Raw genomic sequence first — 25,772 nt, 5'->3', positions numbered from 1 at the left:
TTTTTCATGGGATCTGTATGAAAGTTGGTCTGAATGTTCATCTTGATGATATCTAGGTCAAGTTCGAAACTGGGTCATATGCGGTCAAAAACTAGGTCAGTAGGTCTAAAAATAGAAAAACCTTGTGACCTCTCTAGAGGCCATATATTTCATGAGATCTTCATGAAAATTGGTCAGAATTTTCACCTTGATGATATCTAGGTCAAGTTTGAAAGTGGATTACGTGCGGTCAAAAACTAGGTCCATAGGTCAAATAATAGAAAAACCTTGTGACCTTTCTAGAGGCCATATTTTTCATGGGATCTGTATGAAAATTGGTCTGAATGTTCATCTTGATGATATCTAGGTCAAGTTTGAAAGTGGGTCATGTGCCGTCAAAAACTAGGTCAGTAGGTCAAATAATAGAAAAACCTTGTGACCTCTCTAAAGGCCATATTTTTCATGGGACCTGTATGAAAATTGGTCAGAATGTTCATCTTGATGATATCTAGATCAAGTTCGAAACAGGGTCATGTGCGGTCAAAAACTAGGTCATTAGGTCTAAAAATAGAAAAACCTTGTGACCTCTCTAGAGACCATACTTGTGAATGGATCTCCATAAAAATTGGTCAGAATGTTCACCTTGATGATATCTGAGTCAAGTTTGAAACTGGGTCACTTGCCATAAAAAACTAGGTCAGTAGGTCAAATAATAAAAAAACCTTGTGACCTCTCTAGAGGCCATACTTTTCATAGGATCTGTATGAAAGTTGGTCTGAATGTTCATCTTGATGATATCTAGGTCAAGTTCGAAATTGGGTCAACTGCGGTCAAAAACTAGGTCAGTAGGTCTAAAATTATTAAAATCTTTTGACCTCTCTAGAGACCATATTTTTCAATGGATCTTCATGAAAATTGGTCAGAATTTTTATCTTGATAATATCTAGGTCAAGTTCAAAACTGGGTCACATGAGCTCAAAAACTAGGTCACTATGTCAAATAATAGAAAAAACGACGTCATACTCAAAACTGGGTCATGTGGGAAGAGGTGAGCGATTCAGGATCATCATGGTCCTCTTGTTACCAAACTGGCACACAACTTGTATCACCATAAGATCTCGGTTCCTTTCTTGAACTGGCCAGATTTCTTTATGGGTTCTAGAGTTATGGCCCCTGAAAGGGCCAGAATTAGCTGTTTTGACCTTGTCTGCACAATAGCAGCTTCATTTATGATTTGATTTTAAACAAACTTGCACACAACTTGTATCACCACAAGGTCTTGGGTCCTTTCTTGAACTGGCCAGATTTCCTCATGGGTTCCAGAGTTATGGCCCCTTAAAGGTCCAAAATTGGCTAATTTGGCTTTTGCAGCCATATAGAGACTTCATTTATGGTTTTATTTGATACAAACTTCCAAAATAACTTCAACAACAATAATTCTTGGATTTCATGACAAATCAGATCCAAGTGTAGGTTCAGAGTTATTTTATATCTGATTACCTCCCCTGATTGTAATCAAAATAGATTTATGTCAGTAAGTACTTAAAGGACTTATTTGAAATTTCATTAATGTCATTAGTTGGACTGAGCCAATCAGGGTAGATAACTATGGACTGATTTTATGTCAAATTACCTCCCTTTATTTCAAATTAAAATGGGTATATCTCCGTAACTAATGAAGATACTGATCTGAAATTTCATTTATGTCAACAGATTTATTTGGCAGATCCTTCTTTTGTTCACTTACAATAATTTTTTTTTTTAATTACTTTCCTTTTACGTTACTATAAATAGCTTATATTTAGTAACTTTTTTATTATTGGCCGTAGGGAAAAACCAAGACCACTTTTCTGTGGTACAGCATGGATGGTACCTCCAATTTTTAGGTGTATTTTGACATATCTGAACCTTGTAAGAATTTTTTTTTCTTTTTGGTTAAATTTTTTCTCTTTGTTGTTACTGTCCTTTGGACTTAGATATTTTTTCTGAGGACCTTCTTGTCCTCAGGTGCAATGATAACAGGTGAGCGATATAGGGCCATCATGGCCCTCTTGTTTTAAATAGTCATTTATTACCAGAGGTGAAAGACAGATTAAGAAGAAACAATGACAGAAATGTCTTACTCTTATGGTTATACTCATGTAACAAAATCTTTCATGAAACCATACATATTTTATATTTTCACAAGAAATCTTTGGATTCTATTTTTGAATACATATACTATATAATATCCAACTTAATGAAACACTTTTCCAGATTTATCTCTTGTTTTAAAGTTTTAATGTTGGAAACAGAATCAAATGTATATGTTGCCATGGTAACACAGTTTTACAATGTTTTTATAGAAAAATTTAAAGGATTTTTGTTAGCTAGATATTTGCTCTTTAAGTGAAAATCTAAATATACATAATTTTTATCATAATAGAAGATCCATGTATTTAAAGATAGCCAGTTATTAACAATAAGTGAAAAACACAAACTGAAGAAACAATGGCTTTAATAGTTTATTCTTATGGTTAATACCCATATTACCAAACCTATCATAGCACCAAACTTTATTTAATATTTTCGTCTGGAATTTTCAGATTTTGCTTTTGAATATCTATACTTTCAAGAATTCAGATTACTGGAAACTTTTTTTTCAAATAAAGTTTCTATTTTGAAATACTATCGTAGAAAAAAGAATATAAGCATATGTTGCTATGGTAACCGCAATATGAATAGTGTTTTCATAGATAATATTGACAATTTTAATTATCAGTATTTTCCTACTTTAAATAAGCTTCTAAAATATACAAGTTCATAGTAACAGAAGGTTTAAAATAGACATTTATTACCAACAATTGTATGACAAGTTATGAAGACACAATGATGAAAATGCCTAAATCTTATGGATTTTGCCAATTTTACAAAAACTGTCATAAAACCAAACATTTTTAAGATTTTTATGTAAAATCTTCAGATTTTATTTATGAATACCTATACTTTTATTATATATAACTTACTTTAAACATTCTTTCAAGTTAAGCTTCTATTTTACAACTATTGAAGAAAAGGGAAATTAATGCATATGTTGCCATGGTAACGCAATTTTAATAATGTTTAAACAAAAAATAAGGTTGACGATGATTTTTTTAGCATTGGCCATATAGTTGAAATGTTTTATCACGTAAAAAAAATATATATATATTCAATTTGAACGGATAAAAAAATTATGCAACGTCTGCCCCACGGGTGACATTTTTACTATCTACAGGGACGATATACATGTATGTTATATACATGTATGATAATAGCTTTATGCATAAATCTACCGTGTAAAATAAAAAAGGTAATTTAATGATTCTTAAATTTATTTGGTCTGTCTCAGGTTTATGATCTGTCCATTTTGATGTAAGAGTAAGTTCTGGGGTGCAAAAAATGTACATGTGGGCCCAATGATTTTTTTTTTATGAAAAGTTCAGTGGCACTAGCATTTTCTAAATAGCTGTTGAAAACCACATTTGTCATTAAAATATTTTAAAATTACAAATAATTTTTGGATATTTGGATTTAATTATAGGTGTACAATTATTTAAACTTGTAAATTATATTTTATTCAAAAAAAATTAATTTAAATTAGTTTTTTCTTGGTAAATTTTGTGTTCTGTAACTTTTCCCCATCATTTTAAAAAAAAACTATACCTGGCAGAAAAAGAAGAAAAACATCATTAAAAAGCCAGTTGTATAAGCAACATTTCATACATTGACATAAAAACTGTCAAATGAATAGAAAATGTTATAATAATAGCATTTCTAACATAGGTGTAAAATTTTATCAAATTCCACTAATTACCCCTATGCACACGTGCAGATAAACTGAAAGACTGTATTGATTATTGATTACTGATAACCTGTCATAAGCATGCATAATAGATAGCTGATAAGGCCACATGTCTATGTGGGAATGGGTTAATACATGATATGGAAGATTAAAATTGATTAAATTTTTCTACTTTAAGTAAGCATCACTAGTATAAAATTTCATAATAATGAATTTTCATTTATTTTCAAAATACTCTTTATTACCACCAAGTGAAAAGATAACTTGTGAAGAAAAAACTAAAATTTCTTTATTCTTATGGTTATACCCATGTCATAAAGAGGGTTATACAATCAAACATTTTGGATATTTTCATGTGAAATTTTCATGCCAAAATTAAAAATACATAATTTTTTAAAATATTTTACCTTTTGAAACCTTATTTCAAGTGAAAATGTTTTTTTTAAGTATTTGCATGTAGAAAAAGGGAATTTAATATAGCTGTTGCCATGGTAACACAATTTGAGTAATGATTTTATTGAAAGGCTTGTAGATTTTAATAGATTATCATTTTGTGTATTAAGTAGGGATCTATATTACATCCTGCCATTGTAACTGAAGATAAACTTTTATTTTATGTTTTCCAGTGAACTATAGAGTTTTCTCAGTGAAATAAAAGTGATAATCCACAGTTTTGAAACAGTAGATTATCATTTTTATTTTCACTGCTTTTGCCGAACTAGTTCCGGTCCTCCGTCGCGACTGAAGTCAAATTGTATACCCAGCGTTATGAATACCGGGGACCATAATGACGATGACGTCGTTAAAATGACGTCATTTGTGTTATGTTTCTGTTGATCTTTCCCGCGATTTTTGATATTTTATAAATTGCGTAACAAAAGTAAAGTATTACACATAAAATAAAAAGAAAATTTGTTTGTGTCAGTGAAATATCAATTTTATTTCACTCGTGAGCACCCAAAAAAGTCATTTTCACTCGTGGCTATGCCACTCATGAAAATATCAGTTTTTGATGCTCACTTGTGAAATAAAATTGATATTTCACTGAAACAAACAAATATCCTCTATATCTCACAATTGTGAACTATTACCAGTGACAAATAAACTTGAAAGAAAGGATATTAACTGAAATGTTCTATTTATACTTTTAATATCTATGTTACAAAAAATGTCATAAAACTCAAAATATTGAAGATTTTCCTCTGAAATTTTCAGGATTTATTTCTGAATGGATGTACTTTCTAAATATGCAAAAATCTGAAAATGTCGAATTTCCTCATCTGGACCCATTTTCTCAGTCATGGTCACATATGAGTTATATAGGAAAAAATACTTAAAAATTATCAGATCATATTTCCTAGACTATTTAATTATAATTACCAGATGACCCAAATTGCTTAGGGGTCACTTGACTGTGACCTTGACCAACTCACCTACTTTCTTTTTTTTTAAATACAGCCTTAAAATTTGGACGACATATCCTTAGGACGGCCAGCACATATTTATGCAATCTCGCCAGGCATACATATGTTTTTGACAACACAGAAAATGACGTCACTCGACCTTCAGCTATTTCCGGAAGTAAATAAAATGAAAGTAGAAATGCTAAACTTGAAAACGAAAGTCGCATTTTGATTTGTAGATAGTCAGGGGTCACACACAGGGGTCACCCCGTCTAAATGTATGCGCGTGGACTTCTTTTTTCTTTTTTTTCTTTTTTTTTGCTATTGGGGAGCCAATTTTCAGCACTTTATTACGAATTGAAATTACCTGGGCTTTAGTACAGCATGTCAGCTTTTAATCTATGAAAAAACATTGAGCTCGGGGATAAACAGAAATCCACAGGGGTCCGTAACTGACCAAGGGGATATTGTAAAATTTTTGGAACTCACCCAAAACGCTCAAAATGTCATTTTGATGTTGTCTAGAGTGTCAGTATATGCCTCAGATGTAAGATATAACCGTATTTGAGAGCTGCAGATCTAGACATTTCAGAAATATTTTCAAAATAAGTTTCGTGTAATAAATGTTGTTTCTACGGAAGCGTGAAAGGGCCATCAGACGCTAATACGTTTTAGTACGTTAAGGCTGCGGAAAGGATATACAGTTTTGCACACTGATCTTAAAACTGACTTTCATTGACCATAAATATGACCTACTGACTTACTTTCTTAATATTTTAGCCTCAGTTTGCCATTTGAAAAAATTGTGGCTCATATTACTCAGGTGAGCAATTCAGGGTCATCATGACCCTCTTGTAATAAACTTTCAAAAATCTAGCCATTTAGCTTACTTCAGGCACAAAAGATAACCTCACTGTCTGGCGTGTGTCTGTACTGCATCAGATTGTCCAGCCACACTTTTCTTCAAACAACATCTCCTCTGGTGAACCTTGATAAAACTTTGTCTTGATGTTTCCTGGGTGGTCCTCTTCTAAACTAGTTCCAACTGTTCTGTTCCACATTGCCAGAGCTAAAAGTAGAAAAATCTACAAACAACATCTCCTCCTAAACTGCTGGTCTGATTTTGAAAATAATTTTCAAAGTTCATGTTGCATTTGTCTTAAAACTGACTTATCCAGCATGTGTAGTTGTTCACCAAGGGTCTAAATTGGGACTTCTGTCTTTCAGACCCAAGTTATGACCTTTAATTAAGTCAAAAATAAGCATGAATGGCATACAAGTTTGTGTCATACGACTTTGTATCTCAAAAAGTATTTGACTTAAAGTCATAAAGGAATAGTGGATTGTTATACAGTGTGTGAAGTTGTGCTCCTGGTGTTCTGTCTGTGATTTCACTCAGCCATACTAGAGGTATGTTCTATTACTAATAGTGAAAAATACACATTGAATGCTTAAAAGTTTTTGAAACCATCAAGGAATATTGCTCAGCTTGTGACTTTGCGCACTTAGTTTTTTTTTTAGATGACCATTGATTTGTCCAAAATATGTATTAAAGGTATGAAAGCCTGTGTCCCTTCTTTCTCAGTATGTTTTTATCCCCCGCACCCCCATAAAAAAAACGTTTTTTCATTCCTTAATTTAGATTTTTAGCTCACCAGATCACAAAGTGCTCAAGGTGAGCTATTGTGACCAGTCATTGTCTGGCGTCCGTCGACGTGCGTCATCCGTCGTCCGTCAACATTTCAACATTTGCCTTGTGAACACTCTAGAGACCACATTTTTGACCCAATCTTTATGAAACTTGGTCAGAATGTTTGTCTTGATGATCTCTAGGTCAAGTTTGAAACTGGGTCATGTGGGGTCAAAAAACTAGGTCAGTAGGTCAAATCATAGGAAAAGCTTGTGAACACTTTAGAGACCACATTTCTGACCCAATCTTTATGAAACTTGGTCAGAATGTTTGTCTTGATGATCTCTAAGTCAAGTTCTAAACTGTGTCATGATGGGTCAAAAACTAGGTCAGTAGGTCAGATCAATGGAAAAGCTTGTGAACACTCCAGAGACCACATTTTTGACCTAATCTTTATGAAACTTGGTCAGAATGTTTGTCTTGTTGATCTCTAGATCAAGTTCGAAACTGGGTCATGTGGGGTCAAAAACTAGGTCAGTAGGTCAGATTAATGGAAAAGCTTGTGAACACTCCAGAGACCACATTTTTGATCTAATCTTTATTAAACTTGGTCAGAATGTTTGTCTTGATGATCTCTAGGTCAAGTTTGAAACTGGGTCATGTGGGGTCAAAAACTAGGTCAGTAGGTCAGATCAATGAAAAAGCTTGTGAACACTCTAGAGACCACATTTTTGACCCAATCTTTATGAAACTTTGTCGGAATGTTTGTCTTGATAATCTCTAAGTCAAGTTCGAAACTGGGTCATGTGGGGTCGAAAATAAGGTCACCTGGTCAAATCATAGGAAAAGTTGTGAAAAACTTTAGAGGCCACATTTGTGACTCAGTCTTTAATGAAAAAGGGTGAGAATGTTTGTCTTCATTTATTTTAGGTCAAGTATGAATCTGGGGCATGTGGGGTGAAAAACTTGGTCACTAGGCCAGACAAAGGAAATTCTTTTCAATATTCTAGAGACCACAAATTTTAAATTTGAAACTCTTGGGAATTAGTCGGAATGTTTGTTTTGATAATCTATAGGTCAAGTTCGAATCTGGGTCATATGGGGTCAAAAACTAGGTTAGCGGTCAAATCAAAGAAAAAGCTTGTGAACACTTTAGAGGCCAGAGTTGTAACCAAATCTTTACGAAATTTAGTCAGAATGTTTGTCTTGATGATCTTTAGGTCAAGTTCAGCTCTTAGTCATGCGGGGTCAAAAATTAGGTCATTAGGCCAGATCAACTCTGGTGAGCGATGTATAGGGCCATCATGGCCCTCGTTTTTTCAAACCTTCCATGAATATTTATCAACGTGCAAGTTGTACCATTCCCCCACCTCGCTCATCCGCCCAGTCATGCCCACTACTGATCATGCATCCCCTGCCCCCTCCACTCCCTTCACCCAATTTTTTTTTTTTTTTTTTTTTTTTCATTTATAATTTTCCATCAATATTTATAATCAAAATGTGAAGTTTCCTCACCTATTCAACTCCCCCCCCCCCCCCTCCTCCCCGCACCCAACACACCCCCACACAAAAAGAATATAAACATGTATTTATGTATATTTCCATTCCTTTTTTAAAAAAAATGTTCAAACCTTCAACATGTTAAATTGTAAATGCACCAATCCTGCCCCCAGCCATGTTCAAGATATCTTACTTGATTGTGTTCTCTTAAGGACATCTGTTCTTTCAAGTTCAAATGTACATGTTAAACAGCAACACATGGTGCCAAACCACTCAAAGACAATATTTCGTTCCACCTAAACTTCAAGCTCACATTTCAGTTAACTGCATTTAATTTTAAAAGCTAAGCTTATTACAGTAAGCATATCCCATTCAAAATAAATTCTTTAGTCAGGATCAAAGATCATACATTTATTATGTACATCTAGGTAAAACTGAATCTATTATATTTGGTTCCAAGCCTAAACTTAGGACTAATAGGGACCTTAATATAAAGTGTAATGGTCAAATTATTAATCCTACCTCAGCTGTCAAATACTTGGGTGCAACCTTAGATCAGAGTTTAACTGGTAAATCTATGGCTAAGTTCCATTATTAAGAAAACTAAGCCAGGTTGAAATTTCTTTATAGAAAGAAGGCCTATCTTAATGAACATACTAAAAGACTTTTGGTTTTATCCCTTATTCAATGGCATTTTGACTATGCTTGTTCATTTTGGTATCCTGGTTTAACAAAATTTTGGAAGGACAAACTACAGGTTACACAAAATAAATTGATCCGATTTGTATTGAACTTGGAACACAGATGTCATATTGAACAACATCATTTTAATTCCCTAGACTGGTTACCCCTTTCCAGAAGAGTTGAACAAATCACTCTTTGTCATGTTTTTAAAATAAAAAGGTCAATCCCCCGATTACATGGGTCATCATATCGTTAAAACAGGGTTCTGTTCACGCATACCAAACTAGATCTAGCCAAAATTGGGTCTTTGTGCCACCGAAAGTTAAAGGTTTTGGCCTAAAGTCTTTTTCCTACTTGGGCTGCAAGTTATGGAAAATGCTGCCTCCCCACATAAGACAATTGCCAACATATCTAGTTTTAAAAGGGCGGTAAAAGACCACTTTCTTAAAGATAGCTTCATTTCTGAACTTTTTGTGTTCTTTCTGTTATCTAGTCCCTGGTTGTAATGCATTTTTTTTTAAAAAATATATTTTTACAATGTACTGTGATATTGATGTGATATTGGTGTCTATTTATTCATAGTCTTTCGTTTAATTAAGAATCATAAATTGAGCAATTATAATTACAAAATGCATAACATATACGTTATTTATAAATAATGAACTCGGTAATTTTTTTATATATATTCATGTTAATGTTTCATGCCTCTCTATGTCAGACCATTGGTACCAAAAGAAACCCCAATGGAAATAAGAGATTTTTTTTCTCTTTCTTGTGTCATCCTTGATATTGATGTGACTGACATAGTTTATAACACAAATTTCTTCATATGACAACTTTTATATGTTTATTATAAATTTTAATTATATGCATGTATTGTAATTATGTTATGTTTGCTCAATTATCGAAATAAATCTATCTATCTATCTATCTAGCTATGTACTCTTTAATTAAACAATTGTTTTCTGTTAAATTGATTTTGACTAATGAAATTATTTGCTTCTTAGTAACATCCTTAACTTTTTGCTGGATATTTTTTTTGCAATTTCTCACCACAAACCCTTTCAGCAGGGGATACCAATTCATTAAATTTGCTTGTTGAATTAGATTTATAAAGCATTTTATTAGCGGATTGATATATAGCTTGTGCATATGGTGTTCGATTTCAGATTTCACTCAGCTAGATTGCATATTAGTCCTTGACCTAGTGAAAACTACACATAAAATTATTTATAAGTTTGTGTTGAATATATTTAAAAAAATATTACACCTAGAGTCATGGACAGGACGTGGGGGCACAGATGTAGTTTTTCAAGATGATCAAGAAAAGATGTTTTACAGATTATAATTCACATTTATGTCCTTTGTTTAGCATTGTATAAATCCTGCATAATATTTTATCTTATTCTGCTTTCATCATCCTTCACTCAGTTATAGAATAGCTGAATTAATGATAAAACCTGCTTTTTGTGGAATTTCCGTATTTCTTATGTGATTCTTGCAACTATGATCAGTATAACAAATAATTAGTAAATACTTCAATTTACAGAACAAATCTCAACAAGCTACATCTGCTGTTTGGTCTGCAGATAACAAGTCAGTGGTTTGACCTCCAGATCACATCACCAGTGTACCCTCGTAAATTGGTACAGCTTGTGAGCAGGATAGCAATTCCGTCTAGCAACCTACTGCATCACTGCCACTTACACACTCAGATGAAGGTAGTTATTAAGATTAATTAGATGTTGTTAAATTTGTTGCATTTGAAGATACAGTTTTAGTTTTACTTTTTGTCAGAGGCTTAGCTCAATAGGGAGAGCACAGATCTACATATCATTGGGTTGTGAGTTTGATCCCAAGTATATGTTTCCATGACGATTTGATAAAAGACATTGTGTCAGAAATCATTCCTCCTCCACCTGTTATTCTTGTGGGGAAGTTGGCAGTTATTTGCTGAGAACAGGTTTGTACTGCTAAAAAATCCAGGAACAATGGCTAGGTTAATTGCCTGTTGTTACATAACTGAAATACTGTTGAAAGACGGCACTAAACCCAAACAAGCAAATTGTGATAATCTTGGGTCCCTATGATTGTTTGGTTTATTGCTTTTAATTTTGAATCACTTGCCCATCACTTCTGCTAGCTTAGAACCCAGTGTGTGGTATAGAATTCTTTAAGTGAGGAAATTACCCCTTGCTTATGGAAGGTCTGTGGCTTTACGCAGGTATCAGCTCTTGCCTGAAATACGATTTACTTCTTTATTACAAACTGCTTTTTTAGATGGAATTAGGTTTAAAGAATACCCTTAAAAATACATAAATTTTTTAAAAGAAAATTTGTTTGTTTTAGTGTAAGGTTTATATATATGTCACTTGTGAGCACTATGATACACATTTTCAATTAAAATATTGCATTATGTTGTTCACTTGGAGAAAAATATTGCATTCTGACATTGAAATAAACAAATATTCTCTATACATTTTTCTTCACTGATAATGTTCTCATTATTTGAAGAGGCTCATGAGTGTGTCAGTGGACCACCTAATTGTTATGATATGACATATACAGAAAACCTGCTTTAGCAGTCTCCTCTATTAAGCAGCCAACCTGTCTTAAGCAGCCAGTGTCTCATTTCCCAAATGGTAATTCATTCTATATATTACCTGTATTAAACAGCCACCTGTTGTAAGCAGCCACATTTTCCCACTCTCTTGGCTGGCTGTTTAAGACAGGTTTTACTGTACTCTGAAATCATTAATATTCATGTGGGACTGTATTTTCATGGATTTCACAGTTGATTCATTTTTTTTTTTGGGTTTTTATGCCATCTTTCCCCAGTTTTTCCAGTTATGTAACGAGGGGCTTTTTAATTAACCAGTGTCCCTGGATTCGGGTACCCCCTGTTTCCGAAAGTAACTGCCCCCTTTCCCCACATGAAACGAGGTGAAATGAAAAAAATAGAAATTATCCTTCGGAAAATATTATAGTTTTTTTATATATTTTTTCTGTTAAAAAATTTTGATTAAATAGAGGTTTTTTAAACCAAGTGTTTTTTTCATATTGAATTTATTAAAAATTTTAAAAATTTAAAATGTTGGGCTCTCCCCTTTTTTTAGCTTGATTTTTTCAAAGAATAGTTTTTGTTTATTCTATTTCCCCGGGCCCATCACGTGGGTTTGTCACCCCCTTTGGGTTTTAATTTTGTGCATGCAAGTTTTAAAAAGCTATTTCTAAAAGGAAACCTTTGATTTGAAACTTTTTTTTAGCTCCCCGAAATAAACAGAAGGCCTAATTTTAATTTTTTGATATGTAAAATTTCCTGTAGACTTCTAAAAACTTTTTTTTAAAATCATCCCCCGGGGAAAAATTGGGCCCCCGCCCCAGGGGTTACTTGATTGTACAGGGAAAAAATTTTCCCAAAAAAATTTTTCAAAAAATTTTTTCATTTTGTCTTTTGGGAAACTTGTAGCCCCAAAATTTTTCTGTTTTTTGTGCGTTCCAGGGTCATATGCCCTCTTTTTTCCCTTTTTTCTAGGTCATTACCAACCTTCTGGGTAAAGCCCCTTAACTCGGGACTTTGTTTTTTGGGGCAAATTATCCCCCCCCTTTTTGGGACTTAAAAAATTTTTGGGGTTTTTAAAGTTTTCATGCAAGTTACTTTTCCCCCAAAACTAAATGAAAAAATTTAATTGTAATTTTAATTATGTCGTCCCCTCAACCCCAAAAAAGGTCGAAACTCAGTTTCTGTAAACTTTTCAGTAAGAAAAAAAAACATTTTTTTTAAAAGAAAATAATTTTTTACAAAGAAAATTTTTAAAATTTTATTTTGCAAAAAGAAAAAATAAATAAAGCAAGCACTTCATTAAAATTAAAACATAAATTCAGGAATGCAATTTTGTGAAATTTTGATTTTACGGCCCCTTTTTGACTTAAAAACCCTGTATTTTTTATGATATTTTTTTTTGCAAAAAAGGTTTGTAAGTATTACTTTTTATTAGATATTTAGATATTTTAAAAGTAAAAAACTATTTAACAAAAAAATCTGTTTTAAAAAATCCTGGGGGATTTCAATCAGAAGTAAAATTTTATTAAAAAAAAAACCCCCTTTTTTATTAAAAATAAAATATCTGTATTCAAATTCTTTAAAAATTACACTTTTGTGTTTCAAAAATTTTTTTAAAAATTTCATATCTTAAAAATTATGCACATCTTCAGAGATTTTTTTTAAAAAAAATCAAAATTTCTTTTGATAAAAAATTTTTTTTTTTCAAAAGATATTGAAATATCTTTGCCCAAAACAGGTAAGACCCGGTTTAAAACGGTTATAAAAAAATTTTTAAGTTTTAGGCCCAAAAATTTTTTTTAGTTTTTGGGGTTTTCAGTTTCTTACTTGTCATGACAAATTTGATAAAAATTTAATTTTTTTTCCCAAAAAAAATCTATTTTCATGAATTAATTTAAATTTAAAAATAAAAGTAATAATGTACTGAAATGGACATTTAATGGGCTTCCCCTTGAAAACCAAAAACCGGAAATTTATCCAAAAAAAAGAAATTTGGTTAGAAAAAACCCTTTTCTTTTCCTCATGTGGGAGGAACAAAATAAAATGTATGGGGCATACTTGGGAATTTATGTTTTTTTACTTTAAAAAAACCCCAAATCCCGAAACAAAAATAATAATGTGGGTTTACCCGGGAAAGTCAGTTTTTAAAATTTTGGGATTTTAAAAATAAATTTTGGGCCAAACTGAAATTTGCTCAAAAATTTTAATTTGGAAATTCCCGTTTTAAATTTTTCTCTGTCGGGGGGTTAAAGCTTAAAACCCCTTTGCCCTTTTAATTTTTTTTTGTTAATTTTTGAAAAAAATTTGCTTTTTCGTTTTTTGGTTTTTTAAAAAAAATTTTAAAGTTTACTAAAATGAGGGAATTGAGTATGCCCCAAATACGGGCCTTTGGGGTATTTCAAAAAATTTTTTAGAAAAAACAACATAATTTTTAAATATTTTTGAGGCAAAAAAAGGGAAGGCCAAAAAATTTTTATGACATCTGATTTAAAAATTACAAACATAGTATTTATGTTTATAATACAAAAAAATATGACTATAATACATGTATTTAATACCAGGTCATAAGGGAAAACTATTTTTAGACAAAATGTTTATAAACATAAATTTAATTACAACCTTTTTGCCCTAAACAAAGTGCTTACTTTACAGAAAATTTTTTTGTGCAATAAGGGGGTAACTTGAGATTTAAAACCTTTTTTTTCGCTGACAGAAAATTTTAAGGGTTTGGGATCCCCCCCCCCTTTGCAAAATCGTTTTTTTCTATGTTTTCAGGTATTTAATTTTGATATTTTGACACAATATGTTATTCATACCTAAAAACACCAAATAAGCTAAAAAGTGATTTTTGCAAAAAAACTGAGTTACGACTTTGTTGCGTTGAGGTGACGATGTGTCTTCGGGGTTATAGAACTAGTTGATAGCAGCAAGTCCCATAACTCTGATATTCATTTTGGCCAAATTATGTCCCCTTTTGGACTTAGAAAATTCTGGTTTAAGTTTTGCGTGCAAGTACATACAGCTATTTCTAAAAGGCATAAAGATTTGAAACTTATTTTTTCTTTTTCTAGATCAATTACCAACCTCACTGGGTCAAGTCCCATAACTCTGACATGTATTTTGAGCAAACTATTCCCCTTTTTGGACTTAGAAAATCCTGGTTAAAGTTTTGCGTGCAAGTACGTACAGCTATTACTAAAAGGCATATAGATTTGAAACTTATTTCTTTCTTTTTCAAGATTAATTACCAACCTCACTGGGTCAAGTACCATAACTCTGGCATGTATTTTGGGCAAATTATGCCCCCTTTTGGACTTAGAAAATTCTGGTTAAAGTTTTACATGCAAAACTAATGCAGATATTGAATTGAAACTTCACATGTGTCTTCGGGGTTATAAGACTAGTTGATAGCAGCAAGTCCCATAACTGATATGCATTTTGGTCAAATTATGTCCCCTTTTGAACTTAAAACTCTTTTGATATTTAACCTTTTTTGGTAATATTTTCCTGCTTCTGGGACAATATTTCGAATAGTAGAGCTTGGCTGTCTTACTGACAGCTCTTGTATCAATTTTATTCAACGAGTTTAAAAACTTCAGTGAGGAAAGACACAAATGTAATATTCTTTTTGTCACATATAAGCTCTTCCTGTTGAAACATCTAAATTTCTTGTTTCTTTAACTATTATAGGCCAAGTAAATACAACCAATGCCTCCTATAAATAAACCACGTCTTTATTATGTCTCCCACCACACAGTGGTGTGGGAGACATATTGATTTACTCCAGTCTGTGTGTCTGTCGCAAAGCTTGTCCGCACTCTAAGTTGAACATTTCTCATCCGATTTTCACCAAACTTGAACAAAATGTGTTTGACCATGAGACCTCGGCCAAGTTTGATAACTAGCCAAATTGGTCCAGGCGTCTTGGAGTTACGGCCCTTGAATTACCAAAAATAGGCCTTTTTACTCTTGTCCGCACTCTAATTCAAACATTTCTCATCCAATCCTCACCAAACTTGAACAAAATGTCTTTTACTATAAGACCTCAGCCAAGTTCGATAACTAGCCAAATCGGTCCAGGTATTTTGGAGTTACAGCCCTTGAATTATTGAAAAATCTGCCTTTTTACTCTTGTCCGCACTCTAAGTCGAACATTTCTCATCCGATCTTCACCAAACTTGAACAAAATGTGTTAGACCATGAGACTCAGCCAAGTTCGATAGCTAGCCGAATCGGTCCTGGCATTTTGGAGTTACGGCCCTTGAATTACTGAAAAATCTGCATTTTTACTCTTGTCCGCTCTCTTAAGTCGAACATTTCTCATCCGAACTTCACCAAACTTGAACAAAATGTGTTTGGCCATAAGACCTTTGCCAAGTTTGATAACTAGCCAATCCTCCCAGGCTTTTTAGCTCATCTGATTTTTTGAAAAAAAATGATGAGTTATTGTCATCACTTGAGCGGTTGTCGGCGTCGGCGTCGGCGTCGGCGTCGGCGTCGGCGTTGCCTGGTTAAGTTTTATGTTTAGGTCAGCTTTTCTCCTAAACTATCAAAGCTATTGCTTTGAAACTTGGAATACTTGTTCACCCTCATAAGCTGACCCTGTATAGCAAGAAACATAACTCCATCTTGCTTTTTGCAAGATTTATGGCCCCTTTTGTACTTAGAAAATATCAGATTTCTTGGTTAAGTTTTATGTTTAGGTCAACTTTTCTCCTAAACTATCAAAGCTATTGCTTTGAAACTTGGAATACTTGTTCACCATCATAAGCAGACCCTGTACATCAAGAAACTAACTCCATCTTGCTTTTTGCAAGAATTATTGCCCCTTTTGGACTTTAGAAAATCAGTTTTCTTGGTTAAGTTTTATGTTTAGGTCAGCTTTTATCCTAAACTATCAAAGCTATTGCTTTAAAACTTGCAACACTTGTTCACCATCATAAGCTGGGCCCCGTACAGCAAGAAACATAACTCCATCCTGCTTTTTGCAAGATTTATGGCCCTTTTGGACTTAGAAAATATCAGATTTCTTTGGGTTTAAATTTTATGTTTAGGTCAACTTTTTCTCTTAAACTATCAAAGCTATTGCTTTGAAACTTGCAACACTTGTTCACCATCCCTAAGCTGACCCTGTATAGCAAGCAACATAACTCCATCCTGCTTTTTGCAATAATTATTGCCCTTTTGGACTTAGAAAATCATTTTCTTGGTGAGTATTATGTTTAAGTTGACTTTTCTCATAAACTATCAAAGCTATTGCTTTAAACTTGCAACAGTTTTTCACCATCATAAGTGGACACTGTACATCAAGAAACATAACTCTATCCCGCTTTTTGCAAGAATGATTGCCATTTTATACTTAGAAAATCATGGGGAGGACAATATTTCTATTACACAAAAAAAAAACAGATGAGCGTCAGCCCCCCCGCAAGGGGGGTGCTCTTTTTTTTAATTACCCATTGGCTTATGGAAGGTCTGTGGCTTTACGCAGGTATCAGCTCTTGCCTGAAATACGATTTACTTCTTTATTACAAACTGCTTTTTAGATGGTATTAGTGTTTAAAGAATACCATTAAAAGTACATAAATTTGTAAAAGAAAATTTGTTTGTTTCAGTGTAAGGTTTATATATATGTCACTTGTGAGCACTATGATACACATTTTCAATTAAAATATTGCATTATGTTGTTCACTTGGAGAAAAATATTGCATTCTGACATTGAAATAAACAAATATTCTCTATACATTTTTCTTCACTGATAATGTTCTCATTATTTGAAGAGGCTCATGAGTGTGTCAGTGGACCACCTAATTGTTATGATATGACATATACAGAAAACCTGCTTTAGCAGTCTCCTCTATTAAGCAGCCAACCTGTCTTAAGCAGCCAGTGTCTCATTTCATAAATGGTAATTCATTCTATATATTACCTGTATTAAACAGCCACCTGTTGTAAGCAGCCACATTTTCCCACTCTCTTGGCTGGCTGTTTAAGACAGGTTTTACTGTACTCTGAAATCATTAATATTCATGTGGGACTGATTTTCATGGATTTCACTGTTGATTCATTATTTGTTTTGGGTTTTATGCCATCTTTCAACAGTATTTCAGTTATGTAACGAGGGGCTGTTAACTTAACCAGTGTATCTGGATTCTGTACCTGCCTGTTCTCCGCAAGTAACTGCCAACTTCCCCACATGAAACAGAGGTGAATGACAAATAGAAATTATCCTTCAGGTCATATATATAGATTATATATATTTTTTCTGTTCAAAATTTTGATTAAATAGAGGATATTACACAAGTGTCTTTTCATATTGAATTTATTAAACAAGTTGAATAAAATGTGAGGCTCTGCCCAGCATTTTTAGCTTGACTATTCGAAGAATAGTCTAGCTATTCTACTTACCCTGGCATCAGCGTCGGTGTCACACCTTGGTTAAGTTTGTGCATGCAAGTACATACAGCTATTTCTAAAAGGCATATAGATTTGAAACTTATTTTTAGCTCACCAGAGCCAAAGGCTCAGGGTGAGCTATTAGAATCACTCACAGTCAGGCGTCCGTCGTCCGTTGTCCATAAACTTTTACTTCAAACGACATCTCCTCATAAACCGCTAGGCAAATTTCATCCAAACTTCACAGGAATGTTCCTTGGGTGAAGCTCTACAAAAATTGTTCAAAGAATTGAATTCCATGCAGAACTCTGGTTGCCATGGCAACCGAAAGGAAAAACTTTAAAAATCTTCTTTTCAAAAACCAGAAGCCCTAGAGCTTAGATATTTGGTGTGAAGCATTGCCTGGTGGACCTCTACCAATTTTGTTCAAATCATGACCCCGGGGTCAAAATTGACCCCGCCCCAGGGGTCACTTGATTTTACATAGAAAAACCTTAAAAAATCTTCTCAAAAACCAGAAGCGCTAGAGCTTAGATATTTGACATGTAGCATTGCCTAGTGGACCTTTACTAAAGTTGTTCAAATTAATCTTCAAAAAATTTCTAAAAATAAACCAGAAGGTCTAGAGCTTAGATATTTCACCTGTAGCATTGCCTAGAGGACCTCTACAAAATTTGTCCAAATCATGACACCTGGGGTCAAAATTGACCCCGCCCCTGGGGTCACTTGATTTTACATAGGAAAATCTTCAAAAATTTTCTAAAAATAAACCAGAAAGCCTAGATCTTAGATATTTGACTTGTAGCATTGCCTAGTAGATTTCTACAAAATTTGTTCAAATCATGACCCCCGGGGTCAAATTGACCCCGCCCCATGGGGTTACTTGATTGTACATAGAAAAACCTTAAAATTTTTCTAAAAATAAACCAGAAGGCCTAGAGCTTAGATATTTGACATGTGGACCTCTACAAAATTTGTTCAAATCATGACCCCCGGGGTCAAAATTGACCCCACCCCAGGGGTCACTTGATTTTACATGGAAAAATCTTTAAAAAATTTCTAAAAATAAACCAGAAGGCCTAGATCTTAGATATTTGACATGTAGCATTGCCTAGTAGACTTCTACAAAATATATTCAAATCATGACCCCCAGGGTCAAATTGACTCCGCCCCATGGGGTAACTTGATTGTACATAGAAAAATCTTCAAAATTTTCTAAAAATAAACCAGAAGGCCTAGAGCTTAGATATTTCACATGTAGCATTGCCTAGTGGACCTCTACAAAAGTTGTTCAAATCTTGACCCCCCCAGGGTCAAATTGACCCAACCCCAGGGGTTACTTGATTGTACATAGGGAAATCTTCATAAATTTTCTAAAAATAAACCAGAAGGCCTAGATCTTAGATATTTGATATGTAACATTTCCTAGTAGACTTCTACAAACTTTGTTCACATCATGACCCCCGGGGTAAAATTGGCCCCGCCCCAGGGGTTACTTGATTGTACACTGGAAAATCTTCCAAAAAATTTCTAAAAATCATCAGTTTGTCATTTGAAACATGTAGCTCATATTATTCTGGTGAGCGATCCAGGGTCATCATGACCCTCTTGTTTCTTTTTCTAGGTCAATTAACAACCTCTCTGGGTCAAGTCCCATAACTCTGACGTGTATTTTGTGCAAATTATGCCCCCTTTTGGACTTAAAAAATTTCTGGTTAAAGTTTTACATGCAAGTTACTATCTCCAAAACTAATGCAAAAATTTAATTGTAACTTCATATGTGTCTTCGGGGTTATAGAACTAGTTGATAGCAGCAAGTCCCATAACTCTGATATTCATTTTGGCCAAATTATGTCCCCTTTTGGACTTAGAAAATTCTGGTTTAAGTTTTGCGTGCAAGAACATACAGCTATTTCTAAAAGGCATAAAGATTTGAAACTTATTTTTTCTTTTTCTAGAGTAATTACCATCCTCACTGGGTCAAGTCCCATAACTCTGACATGTATTTTGAGCAAATTATGCCCCCTTTTGGACTTAGAAAATTCTGGTTAAAGTTTTACATGCAAGTTACTATCTCCAAAACTAATGCAGATATTGAATTGAAACTTCACATGTGTCTTCGGGGTAATAAAACTAGTTGATAGCACCAAGTCCCATAACTCTGACTTGCATTTTGGCCAAATTATGCCCCCTTTTGGACTTAGAAAATTCTGGTTAAAGTTTTGCGTGCAAGTACATACAGCTATTACTAATAGGCATATATACTTAAAACTTATTTTTTCTTTTTCTAGATCAATTACCAACCTCACTGGGTCAAGTCCCATAACTCTGACATGTATTTTGAGCAAACTATTCCCCTTTTTGGACTTAGAAAATTCTGGGTCAAGTCCCATAACTCTGGCATGTATTTTGGGCAAATTATGCCCCCTTTTGGACTTAGAAAATTCTGGTTAAAGTTTTACATGCAAAACTAATGCAGATATTGAATTGAAACTTCACATGTGTCTTCGGGGTTATAAGACTAGTTGATAGCAGCAAGTCCCATAACTGATATGCATTTTGGTCAAATTATGTCCCCTTTTGAACTTAAAACTCTTTTGATATTTAACCTTTTTTGGTAATATTTTCCTGCTTCTGGGACAATATTTCGAATAGTAGAGCTTGGCTGTCTTACGGACAGCTCTTGTATCAATTTTATTCAACGAGTTTAAAAACTTCAGTGAGGAAAGACACAAATGTAATATTCTTTTTGTCACATATAAGCTCTTCCTGTTGAAACATCTAAATTTCTTGTTTCTTTAACTATTATAGGCCAAGTAAATACAACCAATGCCTCCTATAAATAAACCACGTCTTTATTATGTCTCCCACCACACAGTGGTGTGGGAGACATATTGATTTACTCCAGTCTGTGTGTCTGTCACAAAGCTTGTCCGCACTCTAAGTCGAACATTTCTCATCCGATTTTCACCAAACTTGAACAAAATGTGTTTGACCATGAGACCTTGGCCAAGTTCGATAACAAGCCAAATTGGTCCAGGCGTCTTGGAGTTATGGCCCTTGAATTACCAAAAATAGGCCTTTTTACTCTTGTCCGCACTCTAATTCAAACATTTCTCATCCAATCCTCACCAAACTTGAACAAAATGTCTTTTACTATAAGACCTCAGCCAAGTTCGATAACTAGCCAAATCGGTCCAGGTATTTTGGAGTTACAGCCCTTGAATTATTGAAAAATCTGCCTTTTTACTCTTGTCCGCACTCTAAGTCGAACATTTCTCATCCGATCTTCACCAAACTTGAACAAAATGTGTTAGACCATGAGACCTCAGCCAAGTTCGATAACTAGCCGAATCGGTCCAGGCATTTTGGAGTTACGGCCCTTGAATTACTGAAAAATCTGCATTTTTACTCTTGTCCGCTCTCTAAGTCGAACATTTCTCATCCGAACTTCACCAAACTTGAACAAAATGTGTTTGGCCATAAGACCTTTGCCAAGTTTGATAACTAGCCAATCCTCCCAGGCTTTTTTGATTTATGGCCCTTGAATTACTGATTGGATCCACTCTTTCAGACCATCTAATTGGATCCACTCATCTAAGCCATCTAAGAGACACTAGACATTTTTCATAGGGGCAGTTGTGGGAGACATGTGCTTTTCTCAAAAGTATCTCTAGTTACACTAGTGTATTTTCAAATTTATGTAATGGCTTTATTTCACTCCTGTGACATCAAACATGTGATAAACAACATTCAAGTGAATACACTATTTAATTGTTGATATGATTTAAAAGTAATTAAAGAAGAAAATAAAAACTATTTAGTAATCAGTAATTAACTATCCTATATTGCCTGTTTGTTTTGAGACAGATTGTGGATCAAAGCATGCTGTGATAGAAATGATGTTGTCAGGATTTGAGATGAAGACATGTAGGAATGATATGGTGACAGTGTGCTCAGCAACAGTCTCATCTCTACACACACTTCTCTATAGATACGGTATGTTCATGTGCTCATATTCTTTGTTCCTTAGAACATTAGGAAAGTCATACCATTACTTTGTGTTAACCCTTACCCTGCTAAATTTCTATAATGAACTTGTCCATCTTTAAATTTGAACAGTACCATTAACTGTTTAAACAGATGCTTACCAAAAAGATACTAACTGAATGGTGGAAAATGCAGATCTTGATAAGACTGATCATGGATATGCAGGCTGATCAAGATCTACACTGGTCACAAAGGTAGAATCAGTCGTGTCTAGCATGATAAAGGTTAGAGACTAGATATTTCCATACTAGTAACAGTGTGGAAACACAGGGACATAAGATTTAGGGAAGCATGACAATTGTTTCTGCCAGATTATGTAGAGATTGAATAATTAAATTCAATCGTGTTTTGAAGAGTCCAATATATGGTACACCCCTGGAGAGCCTCTCCTAACCTTTAACCTATGTGAGTCACATGGGCTTATCAGTAATCAGCTGCAGCCTCGCATTAGTTCGCGTGTCCAGCTTCTTTCTTTCTTTGTTCGGAAGTGCGTGGTCAAGACCAGACATTTTTCGGAGCTCACTAATATTTCTCTATTATCGTTAATAATAACCAACTAACATTTTAAAATGTCAGAAAGACATAGCAGGAGTCTATTAAGGAGCCAAGATCCAAAACGAGCAAGAAATTCGACGAACAGTGCAATTAATTCCTCCGGAATAGATGCAGACAAAGGCCGAAGCAGGTCGCCACGTTGTTCATCAAACCTGGATAATACCATTCCGGTGAATTGGACAACAACGAAACTGAAAGTGGAATTGAAAAAGAAAGGTATTGTGTTAGCAGGCGCTGTTCCTCACAAAGCGTTCTTAAAGTTGTACGAACAATTGTGTGCGCAAAATAGTTGTTCTAAAAATACTGACGAAAACAGCGAGATGGAAAATCCCCAGGACTGCACAGAAATTGATGATGTCATTAACCAAGATGGCGGCGCCCATGTTTCTCTTACAAGACCACAGTTATTTGCCCTTGGTTGACCACAAAACGGAAATGGTTACGCGGAAAACAGTTCCTCTGTTTGATGGTGAATATTGGTGAATTTTTGAGTGAAAGACCTGCAATAAATGGCATGATTTAATAGAGGAGATATGAAATAGCAGGTACATGTACAATTTGACACAATGAAAATGTCAGAATATGAATAACATGATATTTTGGTAGGGCCTGTTTTGCCTGTTTGCGGCCATCTAGAGTGTATTCTTCATACGCATGTGATTTGGTTCAAAATGGAAAAAAAGAGCCGGTTGACCCAATGTTTACTGTGGCTGGAATTTTTTCTCTTGAATAGTTCTGTTGAGTTCAGGTATTTTTATAGGGGTTGGAATGCATGCAAAATTGCTATAGTGTCCAGTACCTATATAGAACATATAGTAAAAATAAATGTGGTCTTAGGCCTGATATAGTGGAAAATGTCAGAAAGTAAATTGTCAGTATTTGTGTTATTTTTTAATCTAAATGGCTGAAATTTTGACAGTGAATGGCTGGTAGACATAGAAATCTGGTAAATATTTAGATTAATCATTACATTTGCTGAAATTGCTTCAGTTTGGGTAAAAATTATACATGCAGTTGAAACTTGTGAAAAATCCTACTTTCAGTTTACATATTTCTGGATTTTTTCTAATTTTGCAGGTTTTCATGCATGAAATGCATTTTTATAAGTTCTTTGTTTGAAACCGATATTCGGAAAACAAAATGGAGTATTGCAAATGCCGAGATGTGATATTTTTTTAGTTTTTAGAAATTTGAGCTGCGACTGAGGAAATCTGACCTAAAGTCAGATATGTATTTTTTTTTCTATTCCTGTTTACATAAAATTGCTCTTTTGGTTACTTGAATTTACACAGTACACACAGTCTGAATAGTGAAATATGTGTAATCATAATCTGTGCAAGAAAAATCAGTTCAAGAACTTTAAAATTGGACAGATTAGGCCTGAGATTGGCATATTTTAATTGATTTGGAAGGAAAACAGGCAGACTTTCACACACTAGACTTGCATATTGGTTTCCTTATTGCTTAATTGAGCATAAATCATCATATCTGAGGTCCTGAATTGTATATTTACTTATTCTGTTGGATTTCTTACACTTTTAGTATCTAAAAACCTGCAATGAGAGCGCTTGACAATGTGAAGTTTGTCGCATAGACGGGGATAGACCGCCTTTGTACATATATGTCTACAGCTTCTCAGATTTGACCGAAGACAGTTGTTCGGTGTTGTGAATGGGTAAATTATTCCATTTTGTTATTCAGACTGTTTGTTATGACATATTTTACATACGTAAGACTTGAATTTGAGGTTTTATATTACATTATGACAGTTTCAGTATGGGGAAAGGAGATTGTGATATAAATATTCATAGAAAAGTTGCTTTGAGGGGCACTTTTTAGCATTTCACACTTTCTTTCCAGTCAGATTGTTTTGAAATGTAGTTTGCACATACATACAATCATGTAAAACTGATTAAGTATTCATTCTAAGAAATTATGACTAGCTCGACTCATATTTTAGGTGTTGTTCGGCCGAAGGCCTTCCAGTCACACAGAAGATCCTGGTTCGGTCACACGAAGGGTCACTATCATTGATATTAGTCACCGGAAAAATTAGGAGCACCAGTTGTAGTTTCTCAGGTTGATATTTATTAAGGTTTTTGCTGAAATTAAGCCAGTTTGGAACATTCAGCAGGCAGAGATGTACATTAAAATCATTCTTTATAGAGATAGGGGCTGTTTTGCCAGAATGCTCAGCTGTGATACACAGTATAAGATTTTGTGCTGTCTAAATGTTCATGGAGTGCATGTTTCATTTACAGAGTGCACTGAATGTCTGTAAACTGTAAGATTTGAGTGAAATATTTATTCCAGAAAGACTCATAAGCTTTTTAGTAAGCTCACATATTTGACTTTTCAGAGCTGTTTGGCTCATTTTACCTAGGGTAGCCATAAATGAATGATCACTGAAAAGTATATGACACATATAATTATGTACAAAAGCTATTCATTCTCATGTTTGCCACATACTGGGCTGCTTAAAAAGGGCAAATTTGACAGCTACAGGATTTTTCTTAGTTCACATTTTACTTTTTCGTGTGAGTAGACTACGCGTTTTGACTTGCTTTTTGTAATATGAATAGTTTTCCTTAAAATTGGAACAGTGATATTGTAATCAGACTTGAAGTGGCTCTTAATTTGGATAGATGTATAATAAGGAAACATGCTGGGGTTTTTTTTGGGTGAAAATCTCATCAAACAAAAAAGTTACAGAATTTTGCATTTTTAATCCCCCGCCGTGGCGGAGGGATTATAGGAATGGTCTGCGTCCGTCCTTCGTCCGTCCTTCCGTCCGTAACAAAATCGTGTCCGGTCCATATCTCCTAAACCCCTTGAAGGATTTTCATGAAACTTGGGTCAAATGATCACCTAATCAAGACGATGTGCAGAGTCCATGAGTCAGCCTTGTCAGTTCAAGGTCAAGGTCACAACTCAAGGTCAAAGGTTTGAGCCTGCCATTTTGTGTCCGCTCTATATCTCCTAAACCTCTTGAAGGAATTTTATAAAACTTGGGTCAAATGATCACCTCATCAAGACGATGTTCAGAACCCATGAGTCAGCCATGCCGGCTCAAGGTCAAGGTCACAACTCAAGGTCAAAGGTTTGAGCCTTCCATTTTGTGTCCGCTCTATATCTCTTAAACCCCTTGAAGGAATTTTATGAAACTTGGGTCAAATGATCACCTCATCA

At 34.2% G+C, this 25,772-nt stretch overlaps 1 protein-coding gene across 8 annotated transcripts in view; it reads left to right on the top strand.

The window, feature by feature from the left end:
• LOC123560143 (uncharacterized) overlaps nt 1–25,772 on the top strand; it is a 121,148-nt gene that overhangs the window by 82,103 nt on the left and 13,273 nt on the right. For all 8 annotated transcript variants that reach the window (XM_053546576.1, XM_053546575.1, XM_053546574.1 and 5 more), the window contains 2 exons: nt 10,569–10,740; nt 21,849–21,977. In XM_053546576.1, the coding sequence (XP_053402551.1) occupies nt 10,569–10,628 (60 nt within the window). In that variant the 3' untranslated portion in view covers nt 10,629–10,740; nt 21,849–21,977. The remainder of the gene's footprint in view (nt 1–10,568; nt 10,741–21,848; nt 21,978–25,772) is intronic.

Source organism: Mercenaria mercenaria, chromosome 6 (assembly GCF_021730395.1).
Source record: "Mercenaria mercenaria strain notata chromosome 6, MADL_Memer_1, whole genome shotgun sequence".
Classification (NCBI taxonomy): domain Eukaryota; kingdom Metazoa; phylum Mollusca; class Bivalvia; order Venerida; family Veneridae; genus Mercenaria; species Mercenaria mercenaria.
Note: the sequence above shows the minus strand (reverse complement) of the source record. Positions and strands in the feature narration are given on the sequence as shown.